This window comes from Nematostella vectensis, chromosome 10 (assembly GCF_932526225.1).
Source record: "Nematostella vectensis chromosome 10, jaNemVect1.1, whole genome shotgun sequence".
NCBI lineage: Eukaryota > Metazoa > Cnidaria > Anthozoa > Actiniaria > Edwardsiidae > Nematostella > Nematostella vectensis.
In genome coordinates, this window is record NC_064043.1 from 12,567,675 (window position 1) to 12,581,894 (window position 14,220).

A 14,220-nucleotide genomic window follows, 5' to 3' on the forward strand; every position below is an offset into this window, starting at 1 on the left:
CCTCCTCGTATCCTCAAAATTATGCATCCTACATGTTTCCATTGTCGGAATTATTTTTTGGTAAAATAGTATCAAAAATGAATTAGAAAATAGAGAATTTTCACACTCAATTTTTCTAAAGTTATTTTGGCTAACTCCTTTTGATCCATGGCGTATATAATATTCTTTTTCTTTTTTTCTTATCGTCTTCAAGATTATACATAATTCCTTACTCTACGAGGATTTGGATTTCGAAGGAAGAAAAAAATACAGGCCGTGGAGAACCCGGGTATCGATCCCGGTACCTCCCGCATGCTAAGCGGGCGCTCTACCATTTGAGCTAGTCCCCCGACTTCTGAAAGGGGCTGTTGTTATTTTTGTATATATTTCAAATGGCGTTCATTGTCATGACGTCACACACTTTCTGCGCATGTGTGATGCGAGCAGTGTTTTCAAGATGTCCGCTTGTACTGTGGTTCTGGCTTGTATGGTTCGTGGTTTTCAGTGGATCCCCGTCATATTTATTAACTCTGTGATCGTTTGGTCCTACTACGCTTATGTATTCGTCTTGTGTTTCGGTAAGAATAAGTAATTCTGTCACTTTTCGCTTTAGAACACCAGGGCTCGCGGTTTTCCCATGATGATAAACGCCCAAAACAACCATGGCAAACTTAGTATCTGTCATAGATATTGAAGTACGAACAAGATCTTCGCTTGGAACTTCCATTTTTCATGTTTTATTTTTCAGAAAATGTCCAATCAAACATCGAGAAAGGTAAGCGAAATATCGAGACATTCTCATAACTTATACAGCTTAAATGAGCATTTTTAAAGTTCATCTTGATCGTCAAAATTCCTACTTCCTTCTTTGTTGTAATCATGGAACTGTTGTAATCGAAGCTAATATATTTACAATATCTCCAAGCATTGCTAATAACACTATTTCCTTCAAAGCATCCATTTCACAAGCATTGTTCACAAACACACTTTCTGCAGATGGCAAAATGTAGTTTCTATTTCCTGTTTGGAATAAATAACACCATCGCAAGAAGAGATCGATAAGCGTTGTCCTTTGATAATTATAAAACAGAGAGTTAATTACTTGTGCCTACATATCCTATATATCTACTTTTCTTCAAATCAGGAATACACAAAGAATGGGGCATTTTGCATAAAGCCCTTTTTGTCAGTGTTTATCATCAAAGCATTCGTGTGTTCAGTAGTTTAGTACCTTCCTTTAGTACCAATATAGTCAACAAAGTCTACTCCTAGCAACCACAAGCCTTAAAATTCTTCCACAACTATCTCCTGTACCTAGATCTATTAAGTCCCCAAGGGAAAACTCAGCCATCTAACCAAAAAGGGTCAGGGGAATGGTACATAAGAGCACAACATCTCATACACCCAAATGAATACTAAAATGATATAAATTCTAACCCCACTACAAATTCCTGAAACTCAATTTTAAACTTTCAAATACTGAGGAACCTCAATTCAGCAGTTCTCAATATATTTAACATTTATCTTACTTGTTCAGTTTTCTCTTACGACAATGCCAACACATGCTTTTTCCTATTCCCCCTTCTAATGTAAACTTTAACACCCATTATTTGTATTGACAGCTGCTTATTTGGTGGCATTTCATCCATTCTTCTTCATGCTTATAATTTCTTACTGGCGGACGATATTGGCTGACCAAGGAATAGTGCCAAGTCAGTTTGCTCTATCTAAAACCGATAAAGATCTTGTAGAAAATGGGGTGAGTACATTTGCTTATCATTGCAAAATTTAGAGACATTAGAGACATGTAATGTGTTATCATATAATACTGCAATTCCCTATTCAATTGCAGGAAAATGTTCGAGAGGTGTTAACCCGAGTATCAAAAAATTTACCAACTGCAACCAGGACATTATCAGGTGGTAAGTATATTACCTGAAATATTAAAATAAATATTGTAAAAAAATATGGAACTTTTCATGGTGGTTTATTTTTGTTTTTTGCATTGAATTTGTATACAGTGCATAAAAAAAAATTAAATATCATTGGATTTGTTGATCTTTTTGTCTAGTTTTGTACTGATTATTTCTTTTTCTGCAGGTGTTCGGTATTGTGATATTTGTTGCCATATCAAGCCAGATAGATGTCATCACTGCTCTATGTGCCGCAAGTGGGTATTCTTTTTAAAATTCTGAGAGCAGTGCTTTGTATCAACATAAATGTGCAATCTACATTCCATGATTTAAGTTGTTTGTAAAGTGAGTGGTTTTAATGATGACATCACTGGTGATTACGGTAATGGTGGAGATATAATTAATGGTGGTGGTTGTATTAAAAATTCTAAAGAGTACATCTCCAACTCGCACTTATCCTAGCTACCCAAAAAATGGCAGGTCAATATTGGCTTAGAGTCCTTAAAATATGACCACATAGGGACAAAGACAGCCAATAATTTAAATTTATCCATGCACTGAAAGAAAAGCATAAATGTGTGCTGAAGCCTACACAGAGAGCTTTCATCGTCTCACCCCGCCATTAATCTTATGGTCACAGCCATTGGACTATCAATGATGAGCTGCCAAATCATATAGTAACTAATCCAAATATTCACTTTTGTTCCAGGTGTATATTAAAGATGGACCATCATTGTCCTTGGGTCAATAACTGTGTTGGCTATTCTAATTACAAGTTCTTTCTTCTGTTCCTGTTCTACGCAATTCTCTACACATTTTATGTCACCGGGACAGTTACCAAGTATTTCATAGCATTTTGGAGTGTAAGTACCCTTCAACCCATTTTTCTTCTTCAAGCAAAAAAAGTGAATTATATAGTTTGACCAGAGTGATTCTGGATTCAACAATAACCGTGATTTTAATATGACATTTGCTTCTCCTGTTGAAAAGCACAATCAAGTGTGTGAAAATGATCTAATGATAGCACAGTTTATAGTAAATGATGTAACATATCAGTATCTTGGGAAAGTTAATAATTAACCAACATTTTTACAGCAATCATCAATATTGATTCACCTTCATATAATAAAACAGAGAACTGAGCTGTTGTTATCACTTGTTTTTAAAGATGATCTTTTATTTTCTCGGAGGCATATTGTTAAATCTCGGTTCTATGACTGTATAACTGTACCTTACCTCTCCCTCTCTTAGGGAGTATTTGCATGTGGGTTACTGTCATTCATCTGGCTAGGGAGGGGTGACTGTGCCGTTATATGTTTCTCTTAGGGAGTATTTGCATGTGGGTTACTGTCATTCATCTGGCTAGGAGGGGTGACTGTGCCGTTATATGTTGGAGAAAATAAAGCAGATAATTTTAAGGAGATCATAGATATCTAAAACAGTAATTTTGATCCACAAAGTATCAAATTGAGTTTACCTCTTATTTCTGTGTCAAGAAGTATATTAAGACTACTTCTCTTTAGATGGGATCCTCACTACAAGTTTGCTTGATGCGTCTTACCTATATTTCCAAATACTGGGTTTATGATGTAGCAGATTATGTGTTTTGTCCTTGGTATGACACATGCAGGGATCTAAGTTAATTACATCAGAAGTACAAGAGCCACCAAGCTATGTACATTTGTATGCAAATACACATAGCATTCTTATGTAAACCCCACTAAGAGATTGTTTGATAAAATGTAAACCACCAAAACATTTCACAAAGTGGTAACACCTTCATCCTGCCGGGCATGCAAGCAGCTCAGCTGTGGATTTGTTTTCCTTTCCATAACAAGATTCCAAAGTCCAAGTTGGAAGAGCAGGGAATAAGTCTGCAGAAACACCTCTTGGTAATGGGGCCTGTACTTCTAACCTACTAATAGTGCACACTGCTACTCAATACCATTGTATTTATAAGCAGTCTTTCTCAATATTCGAATGTTAAACAAGCACTCTTACACTTTTTTTTACGCATGACAGGCCCATGGTTTGGAGTGCTTTTACAATAGATGTTTGACAGATACTTTGATGGAATTTTTATTCATTAGCTTAAGTTGTCATCATTACCAAAGTTAAGATATCTCACTGGAGCATATTAATTTTGATCATGCTGATTTATTATCCTTTGGTTACTAATGGTGGCAAATGTTATATTATAGCTGGTTGTGCCAAAGTTTAAAGGTGGTAAGCCAAGCAGAAGCAAGGGCACTTGTGCATTGGGAAACCACTCTTTTCTTTTTTCCCCAGAACTCTCTTGAAGGAGAGGGCAAGCTTCACATTTTGTTTCTGTTTTTTGTGGCTTTGATGTTCTGCATCAGTTTGTGGTCATTATTTGGATACCATATTTATCTGGTCTCTCAAAATAAGACCACTTTAGGTAAGAATGAGTTTCCTATTATTAACATTTATCTTAAGATCATGAATGATATGCAATGCAGTACCATCAAACAGTTGTGTCTGTATTTTGCACAAAATTTCACTTTTATAATTATTTCTGTTGCATCTTGAATCAAAGGCAACATATTTATATTTACATTTCTTACCTGCATTTAATTCATGAGATCGAGTTGAAATTAGCTTGTCACAAGTGATCATGTCACTAAATTATTTTTTTTGGTACAAAACCAACACTTTCCAAAGTATGTTGTTTGAAAGAAAAGAATGTTGGCTAGTTAAGAGTTGACTAGCACAATCTTTCATAAAGAATCAGATTGTTATTTTGCAGGGGTAGGTACAGGAATGAAGGTTGGATGAATATTGCTTTTCTCTTTTTGAGTAAAGTAATACGGTTTTTGTTTTGTATGAAATAACAAATAAAGTATCAAACATGTGTTCGGACCCTCCATTCCATCCCCATAACAAACTCCTGTATATGTGTTTCGTGCTGTCTGATTGTGCTGTTTCCATCCAAGAATCATTCCGTGTCCCCCACCTGAGATATGGACCAAGTAAGGATGCCTTCCACCTCGGAACCCGACTCAAGAATGTGGAACAGGTGTTTGGCACAAGCGTAATTATGTGGTTCCTTCCAGTTTTTACCAGGTATGATGACTGGAGTTACAGATAGTAGGCTCTTTGTTGCTGGCCTTCTAGGTAGCTTTACCTGGTTATGGGGACGCCCCAGCCTTTGCAGGGTATAGATCTAGTTGTTTAACTTAAATGGGACGCTACAGTTACCTCATTCATAACCTCAAAAACTAGTATTAATGTGCTGCTTCTTTTTGGTGCTGTTTATGATGATAACATGTGAAGATTACGGTGATAATAGGCGACTTTCACCAACTCATCACTTGGCTTTATGAGTGTCAAATGCCAGCCAAAGTAAATACTGAATTGACTGCACTCGTCACGTCAGCCCTTTCTAACAAAAAATATATTTCCTATAAGTAAGCGCTGAATGAGTTTCTTTTTTTGTCGCTATTTTGCGAGTCTACCACCCATAAAGGCATGTGATCTGTTAGTTCTATTGAACCTTGAATGACACTCTTAGAATGATGATGGTGATGATGCCACTGATGTAGATGATGATTTTTGATATTTGCATGTTTGATGTTTTGCTCAACAGTCCAGGAGATGGTGTTAACTTTCCTCTAAAACACTCGCCGGAGTCTGACCGTTTGCTCGATAACGGTGATCGATGGATGGAGGAGGGTGATCTCGAGGAGCAGCCGACCACTGTTTGCGATGGCTCGGCCGAGCTTCGGGATGTAAACGAGTTAGAGCCGACCGTAGCCGTCACTCAAAATATCAAGCCCGACTTGATAACTACTGTGAGGGAGGTGGATGAGGGCGCCGACTTGTAGTACACCACGTGACCACCACGGGACCCCAGCCTTGGTTCAAGCTGTCAAAATATTATTTGTCAATCCAAAAAGACTCAGCAATAGGTTTTAAAGTAAACTGTTTCAGACAGAGTCGTCTCTGAAATTGAAAATATGTATAATTCCAAATAATCTGCTTCACGTCAATGAATTAGCATATTCTTCTAGGATATTTTTTTGTAATTTGTTGCTTTTTGTACGTTTTTTTTTTCTCGCTGTGTGAATATGACAGGCCCTTATTCAGGATTTATCTGGGGGGGGGGGGGGTGCGAAATCCGAAAGAAGTGGACCTAATTTTTCTTGGAAAAGGAGGGGGGGAGAGGGGACACCACAGTAATCTAGCTTATGCTTAATAGCACGTCTATTGAGAACCGAAAGTGGACTTTTGGCCGTTGTGGGGGGGAGGGTGCGTTCGCACCCCCCCCCACCCCCCCATGAGTACGGGCCTGTATGAACAGTTAACACAGCAAGAAAGTATTTATTTTATGTAGGAGGTGATAATTTTTTATTTTCATATTTCAATAAAAAAAAAATAATTGGGAACAGATACTTTAAAACCAGAGATTTGGTGGTCGTTTTAATTTAAAATGCGTAACTATGCTTTGACGAAGAGTAAAAAAAAATGATGTACTTATAGTATTTTGTAAATATTTCAGAATTTTTTTTACAAATGTCGCTGGCTTATAAAAAAAACTTAAGGCAGGGTTTACTAGGTATGTAGGTTAAGATGTGTAAATATCGTGAAATATGTATCATTTGCAGTGCACATTCAATCGTTTTAAAATAAAGTCCATGTACAACTGTTTTTAACTTTTTTTAAAAAAATACTCCTTCTCGTAATTCCATAAGTCGCCACAAGGTGCACGGGTGCAAGCTTGAGAACAGTCGAAAGTCGCCACAAGGTGCACGGGTGCAAGCTTGAGAACAGTCGAAAGTCGCCACAAGGTGCACGGGTGCAAGCTTGAGAACAGCCGAAAGTCGCCACAAGGTGCACGGGTGCAAGCTCGAGAACAGCCGAAAGTCGCCACAAGGTGCACGGGTGCAAGCTTGAGAACAGCCGAAAGTCGCCACAAGGTGCACGGGTGCAAGCTCGAGAACAGCCGAAAGTCGCCACAAGGTGCACGGGTGCAAGCTCGAGAACAGCCGAAAGTCGCCACAAGGTGCACGGGTGCAAGCTTGAGAACAGCCGAAAGTCGCCACAAGGTGCACGGGTGCAAGCTTGAGAACAGCCGAAAGTCGCCACAAGGTGCACGGGTGCAAGCTTGAGAACAGCCGAAAGTCGCCACAAGGTGCACGGGTGCAAGCCCGAGAACAGTCGAAATAATGCTGAATAATAACAAAAATCATCCAGGTATTGATCTTTCAGATAAATACAATATTTTTGTTTGATCACATCTAGCATATGAAAATGTATTGAGAGTCTCCTGGAAGTAAAATCCCTAAATGGGAGACTAGGATCCTCTCTAGAACAGCGCATAATGGGTGAAAGAACACAAGGGACCCTGGGCTGAGCGGGCCCCCCCTTTTTTCAGATATGAATCCGACCTCCCTTTATGAAACCCTTGCTCTGTACACCCCCCCTTTTTCAGATATGAATCCGACCTCCCTTTATGAAACCCTTGCTCTGCAACCCCCCCCCTTTTTCAGATATGAATCCGACCTCCCTTTATGAAACCCTTGTTCTGTACCCCCCCTTTTTCAGATATGAATCCGACCTCCCTTTATGAAACCCTTGCTCTGCACCCCCCCTTTTTCAGATATGAATCCGACCTCCCTTTATGAAACTCTTGCTCTGTACACCCCCCCCCCCTTTTTCAGATATGAATCTGACCTCCCTTTATGAAACCCTTGCTCTGCACCCCCCCCCCCCCTTTTTCAGATATGAATCCGACCTCCCTTTATGAAACCCTTGCTCTGCGCCCCACCCCCTTTTTCAGATATGAATCCGACCTCCCTTTATGAAACTCTTGCTCTGCACCCCCCCCTTTTTCAGACAACACCCATCCTTTCTTGAGTTGCTTGGCTACGCCTCCTTCATCAAGTAACAACACCCCCATCCTTTCTCGAGTGGCTTGCGGCTACGTCCCCATCGTCAAGTAACAACACCCCTTTCCTTTCTCGAGTGACTTGGCTACGCCTCCTTTGTCCATTAACAACACCCCACCCTTTCTAGAGTGGCTTAGCTACGCCCCCTCGATCAAGTAACAACACCCATCCTTTCTCGAGTGGCTTAGCTACGCCCCCTTTGACAAGTAACAACACCTCATCCTTTCTAAAGTGGCTTGGCTACGCCGCCTTGGTCTATTAACAACACCCATCCTCTCTCGAGTGGTTTAGCTACGCCCCCTTGTTCAAGTTAGCTACGCTCCCTTGATCAAGTAACAACACCCATCCTTTCTCGAGTGGTTTAGCTACGCCCCCTTGTTCAAGTTAGCTACGCTCCCTTGATCAAGTAACAACACCCATCCTTTCTCGAGTGGCTTGGCTACGCCCCGTTGATCAAGTAACAACACCCATCCTTTCTCGAGTCGCTTGATTACGCCCCGTTGATCAAGTAACAACACCCCATACTTTCTCGAGTGGCTTGACTACGCCCCCTTGATTAAGTAACAACACCCATCCTTTCTTAAGTGGCTTTACTACGCCCCCTCCTTCGTTACGTAAGAACAACCCTTCCTTTCTCGAGTTGCTTGACTACGCCCCCTTGATTAAGTAACAACACCCCATCCTTTCTCCAGTGGCTTGACCACGCCCAATTTATCCAGTAATAAATAGTTGTGGTTATAATATAGTTGTCGTTTGAGGTCTTCACTATAATAAAATTATTCTTTTTTATTGATATATTACTTCTCCTTTTTGAACTCTTGCATGGAAGTTGTCGAACTCTTACAAAGCAAACTGGAAAAGTTTTTGTCTGAAATGAGTTTTGATGGTTATATCGAGAAAAGACGAATATTCCATTGATAGTATTTTTTTCGTGTCATTTTATCGACATAGAACAGAAGGAGTGGCGAATAGTCATTAGAAATAATGATTTTCTCGCAAAATTTAAAGGCGTCTCGAATTTATCCTCAGATTTTAGAAATTCGACTTCTTTTTCTCCAAATTCTCTCTTCTTTAGAAAGGCAAGATCTCGTTTTCTGTTTTTTTTTTTTAAGTCCTTCTCGCCGTCTTTGTGTATATTTTCTAGCCTTTTTTGGAATAGATTTGGTTCCGTATCTGTCTTCTCGAGCCTCAATAAGCTTAAGCTGTTTGTCACAAACTGTATGTCCCCCCCACACACACACACACAAGATTAGAATTCTTCGCCCTCTCTCGCATCCCTTAGCACTCTCTTCCAGTATTTCAACCCTGACGTGTGGCCGCTGAGTGGTGACTCTCGCTTGAAAAGAGTCCATTTGCTACGAAGGTAGTCGTAGCCTGGGCCGAGGCCATGGTACTGGTAGAGATAGCCAAAAGCGTCATGCACGGCCGAGTGGTAAGCCACCGACTCCTCGTCTTTGTACAGTAACTTATGAAGCTTTTCTGAGTCCCCGCGACCGATGCGTCCTCCTTAGAAAATGAGAGAAAGTGAGGTTTAGAGCTTGCTTGTGTACCATTTGTACGTGTAAAATCAAGTCCATTTGCTGATAGTAAACACAACTAAATGTTTACCTGCATACTATTTTTTATTACATACAAGGCAGCGAATAATTCAAAAGCATAGAGTCACGTGGTGTTATATATATATATATATATATATATATATATATATATATATATATATATATATATATATATATATATATATATATATATATATATATATATATATATAAGCTTAGTCAAGAGAGCATAAGATAAGAGAGGGACACTTTGGTATTCATAGATCCGTCATGTCAATCACGCGCGCACGAATAGCCAATCAGGAAAGAGATGGTGCAATAACAGCCATGTGGTCCCACAAAAAGTCGGCAATCGACGCCAAAAAAGATTGGTTTGAGGTATTTTTCTGCGAATCTGGACAAGAAAATAAGCATTTTCCGGTCAGCGTAGAAAGTGCTAGCCCAGTTTTCTTTGCTCGGCCGCTTATTGTGTAGAGTTGGGACTCAATTGTAGAAAAACAAATTTACTACGAAGAAACGAAAAACAAAAAGCAAACAAACCACTTACAAGAGCAATGTAAGTCCTACCGTTAAACTTGTGTTTGATATTATCCTAGCTTACTTCAATTACATATACGAGTGAGACTGTCGTTTGTATTTTTGCTGTAAATCTTGACGTTTGCCGATAAAACTTGTAGTTAGAAGTTGGTCTTAAACAGCGAATTCGGCTTTCTCTTCTGATTTTCCCCTCACTTAAATCACTGCAAGTGGACAAAAATATGTTTGAAAACACATAAACACTTAGTACCTACCGTAGAGAGCACCGCTTTATCTTATCATTTCCGATTTTTCGTATTTAAATCTGGATTCGTGCCGTTACCATTCAACAATCAAACTCGTAGTTATCTATTTCTATGCTTCATTCTCACAAGATTTTCACCAAGCTTGGACAACAAGACAAGTTTCCATCATGTTAGGTTACTGTGTTTTATTTTCCAAGTCGCAGGAAAACCCCTATAAACGTCTGTATTTAAAATAACTCCGGGCAGGACTCATTGACCTCACCCGACATGTTGTACAATTTGTGGGACTTTTGTGGGACATTTGGGTTGCACTTCGCTGGCTTCTATCTGTTGCTTACTGATTGGATATTCGTGCGCGCGTCGGATCTATGAATTACCCGCGCGCCATGTCGTCCGAATCCGGCTATTTTTAGTAACCACCACCCCACCACTGCGCGTGAGGATTTGCTCCTTTTATTTTGTCCCACTCCCCCGCGGGTTGCGTGTTGTTGTTTTGCCAACTCGAAAGGAATGAAAAGAGATCATGTAAAATAACTCGGAAGAAAAAAACAAGTCTGTCTTAAGTTAGCAAGACTGGCAAATATACTCACAGAAAGCTAAATCCCTGAATAGTTTGAATGTTTTGTTTGTCTTATCGGCGAAGTCAAGTGAAGAAGAAAGAAAGAACCGACGAGCGATAAAATGGCTGTGATACCGCGTTTGATTCAAATCCCGACTCCAGCTTGTAAAATAACAACATAATAATAACGACATTAAAGAAGTACAGTAATATCTCCTTCTTTTTTTTCTCACTTTTACAAAAGCTCAGATACTTCAGCTTGCTGGCTTTGATCATCACAAAAATGCATTCCCTCGTTACAAGGATAGTTTTACTGAAATGTATTTTCCTTGGATTCCTTCTCAATTCACTGGAACGTTCATAAAAATCAATATTATATCTAATGTCTAACTTACAGATTTCGTTTGACCATTAGAAAGATAATGAATGTTGAGAAACCACGAAGAAGCAGCAAGTAAGAGCTAAAACGGTGATTGAAGCACGAGGTTTTCCGCTCTTGATTTTGGAAATCTTGCAATCTCGTTTTGGAAATCTTGCAATCCTCGAAGTACTACATCCCCTTAAGAAACCGCAAGTGCCTGTATCCTTGATGCTAGAATGACATTTTCGATGGTATTTGTGCAAATAGGGTGTTTTTTTCGGTTTCAAGTCACAAAACAGCGGCAAACAACAAGATTTGAATGTCAAAGCATGGGGGAAAGGTGAGTAAAAATGCTCACGCGCAGTGGTGGGGTGGTGGTTACTAAAAATAGCGGGATTCGGACGCGACATGGCGCGGGTAATACCAAAGTGTCCCTCTCTTATCTTATGCTCTCTTGGCTTAGTAAGTGAAGAAACTAATCAATTTATTTGCTTTCTCACGTTCAAGTGATAATTAATTGTAAACATTATAAAATATTATAATTTTTAAGCTTTTTTCTTATATATTCAGAAGGAACATTAGATTTTACCTGTTGGGTTTAATAGCACACCGAATACAGGATCGAGTCCACTCAACATGTCTCCTACTATTTTCCCGGACCGGAGTTGCTGGCGAGAACCCCAGAACGCATGGTGTCTTGGCGTTAGGACGGCGATTTTCTCTAATGGTCCTGCCGGACTCTGGCCAGTAGACCACGCAATGCTGTTCAAAGTCGTTGTTTTAGATATACGTCTATCCCGATCCTGTTTTATCAAAAGATATCTCCCAAAATCATCTTTCAATCGAGCGCGAAATATTTCCTTCTGGCTGGAATGCTCTGTTCGTACTTTAATAAGCTTTTGTAACATTTCCTGGGATTCGTTTGAAAGTGCCTTTCCATTCTCCACAAGTTCGTAGAGTTTTCTCATTAAAGTTCCCAACAACTGTGAGTTTTCGCTTTCGTTATCCCCACAAAACGTTGAGCGTGCGATAGTTGTCAGATATGTTTTCACTCTCTCTGGATTGAAACTAAGTTCACTAAACTTTGGATTGAACAACGGAGCCACTTGCGCCGTTCTGAAAGTTCTGCTCCACGAGCTGGCCACTTGTGTTTTATCTGGGTTCTTGACGCTCAAGTCTTTATTTTGACCATTTTCTTCTTTCCCAAAACAAAGCAACCATGGCATCTCGTATTTGCTGCCTTGTCTGTGTGACTTTACGGTGTAATTGATCCTTTGCATTGTACTCCCATTTGCTCCGAATCAATACGAGATTTCTAGGCTATTCATAGGGCTACAGACCGTAAATAATTAGGAAAAGAACGAGGCAAAATGGGCCCGTCCTTCTGCTTTTGATAACAAGAGATGATAAGTACCAATTAATGGAAAGTTTACTTCGGTCTGGCGTCTGATCTCACAACTGAGTGGAAGTTTTTGTCTTTCAGTGTTGACCTCATTTGACAAATCCCATTTACTGGCGGCGTTTACTGACATTGTTTACACGAAACGGAATGCTAGATAAATAGAACATCAAAGAATGCAGTGTAGTGTAGCATATGCAGCATGCTTTGACCTCGGCAAAACGTGAGGAGGCTAGATGCAAACTGGAATGTTTTCGTACAGCCGAGACGAGGTTGCGTAACGACAACTGTCTTTTTAATACGTTTTCTGCATATCAAAGACTTCTATTTAAACAAGGTCTGACATCCCTTGTTTGCAGGGATATGTAAGTTGGCAGCGACACCGTTTTTTGACATGGCTCATGTATTTTGTAATAGCCTTTCTACTGCCTTTCTATTGTTGTAGTTATCAGTAGCATCCATTTTTCTTATCCGGGATTTTTATTTGGTGTTCTGTGACGTCACAGGTGAGCTCGCCCCATGCAGCCTCACGGTAAAGCTCTGGAGCACAACCCCGTAACAACGCCTTAGACTTAGTCTGCCACTGCTTTTATCATCATCACCACCACCATCATCGTCATTTGAACCATAATAATAACAACCTTCTTTGCCTTTGTCACCATTTTGTATTAAGGAATAAACGGGGTGAATCACCACCATAGCGCATTTGACCCCTATCCCAGCTCGTCTGATGCAAAGACAATTTCAGAGAAGAAGAAGAATTCTCAGACAAATAAGCCTACAGTTGTCCGCCCAAATTCGCATACGGTCCCTATAGATAGACTGTGTTAATTTTTTGTATGTTACCACCATAGCGCATTTGACCCCGATCCCAGATGTTAAGCTCGTCTAGTTGTACCGCATAATCTACACATGATGTCATCGGCTGGCGAGGTGTAGGAGGCCTGTATACCCAGGGGAGGGGGGGGGGAGGCAACGGCGGAATATTTGAAGTCCACTTTCGGTTCCCAATGGACGTGCTATTTGTAGACAAAACTATAAAGCATAATCTAGATCACTCTGGTATGTAGCCAAATCCGACAATAAACGTGGAGATACTGCAACGCATATAAAAAAATCCCTTTTTGTTATTTCGGGAATGGTCAGAAGATTTCTATCAGAGAACTAGAGAACTCATTCCATCCCTCCCCCCCCCCCCCCCCCCCGGAAAAGTAAGGCCCACTTTTTCGGATTTCGCACCCCCCCAAGAAAAATCCTGGGTACGGGCCTGTGTAGGTCTTTCTAGCTGAGTAGAGCTTGGTTGGAACTTGCTGCTCGTACATCTCCACTATGACTGGTGTGGGTGGGGGCATCTTGTCATTCTCTCATCCACGCGAAGCAGCCTGGTCTATCGAGATCCTAATATTTTCACCGGCTCTTGAGTAACTTTCCTTCCCATTTTTATTCTTCCATCTTGCTTTGCCTTGCATCATCAGCTATCTTCCATAAAGCGGAGCCAATTTTTTTTGCGGCGATGGTCTCCGTCTTTTCCAGAACAAGTGGGCTCTATGCGAGCTCGAGTGGGAGGTCAACTTCATTTGCGTATTTCTTGTCCTCCTTCACCAGAGACTGGTGACCCTTGGTAGACGATAGCTTCTCAAAGCGCCTGACTACTTCAATGCTTGCGTCCCGGTTGAAGTAGAGCTACAGGGCCGTTTTGATTTTTGTGTGCTTGTAACCCGTCTCGACCGACTTCATTCCACGCCCAGCAAGTGCCCTC

At 40.4% G+C, this 14,220-nt stretch overlaps 2 protein-coding genes and 1 non-coding gene across 4 annotated transcripts; 1 reads left to right on the top strand and 2 right to left on the bottom strand.

Annotated features, from left to right (window-relative positions):
* Positions 1 to 256: 256 nt before the first annotated feature.
* Trnaa-agc lies at positions 257 to 329 on the bottom strand. Its single transcript has one exon. It is a non-coding gene; the product is annotated as a tRNA-Ala (tRNA).
* A 71-nt stretch (positions 330 to 400) lies between these two features.
* On the top strand, positions 401 to 6,560 carry LOC5512520 (palmitoyltransferase ZDHHC15B). Of its 2 annotated transcripts, XM_032381973.2 has the most exons (10): positions 401 to 557; positions 728 to 754; positions 1,602 to 1,738; positions 1,832 to 1,901; positions 2,080 to 2,149; positions 2,602 to 2,755; positions 3,731 to 3,784; positions 4,182 to 4,311; positions 4,847 to 4,976; positions 5,500 to 6,560. In XM_032381973.2, the coding sequence occupies exons 1-10, from the start codon at positions 410 to 412 to the stop codon at positions 5,735 to 5,737; spliced, it is 1,158 nt and encodes a 385-aa protein (XP_032237864.2). In that variant the 5' UTR covers positions 401 to 409; the 3' UTR covers positions 5,738 to 6,560. The 2 variants fall into 2 exon arrangements, with proteins under 2 accessions (XP_032237864.2, XP_001632888.3); XM_001632838.3 differs by lacking the exon at positions 3,731 to 3,784.
* Positions 6,561 to 8,484: 1,924 nt separating this feature from the next.
* On the bottom strand, positions 8,485 to 13,350 carry LOC116618386. The gene is made up of 2 exons (XM_032381965.2): positions 11,652 to 13,350; positions 8,485 to 9,307 (listed from the first exon to the last, which is right to left on the bottom strand). Exons 1-2 carry the CDS (start codon positions 12,340 to 12,342, stop codon positions 9,051 to 9,053), a joined length of 948 nt encoding a protein of 315 aa, XP_032237856.2. The 5' UTR covers positions 12,343 to 13,350; the 3' UTR covers positions 8,485 to 9,050.
* Between the last annotated feature and the right edge of the window lie 870 nt (positions 13,351 to 14,220).

What these genes read in the sequence shown, in the direction of transcription:
- LOC116618386 (XM_032381965.2), bottom strand. Translation starts at nt 12,342, where the DNA reads ATGCAAAGGATCAATTACACCGTAAAGTCACACAGACAAGGCAGCAAA. An exon ending in TGTGCTATTAAACCCAACAG is followed by an intron (nt 9,308 to 11,651) that starts GTAAAATCTAAT and finishes TCATTTTCTAAG; the next exon opens with GAGGACGCATCGGTCGCGGG.
- LOC5512520 (XM_032381973.2), top strand. Translation starts at nt 410, where the DNA reads ATGTGTGATGCGAGCAGTGTTTTCAAGATGTCCGCTTGTACTGTGGTT. An exon ending in CCAATCAAACATCGAGAAAG is followed by an intron (nt 755 to 1,601) that starts GTAAGCGAAATA and finishes TTGTATTGACAG; the next exon opens with CTGCTTATTTGGTGGCATTT. An exon ending in TCAAAATAAGACCACTTTAG is followed by an intron (nt 4,312 to 4,846) that starts GTAAGAATGAGT and finishes TTTCCATCCAAG; the next exon opens with AATCATTCCGTGTCCCCCAC.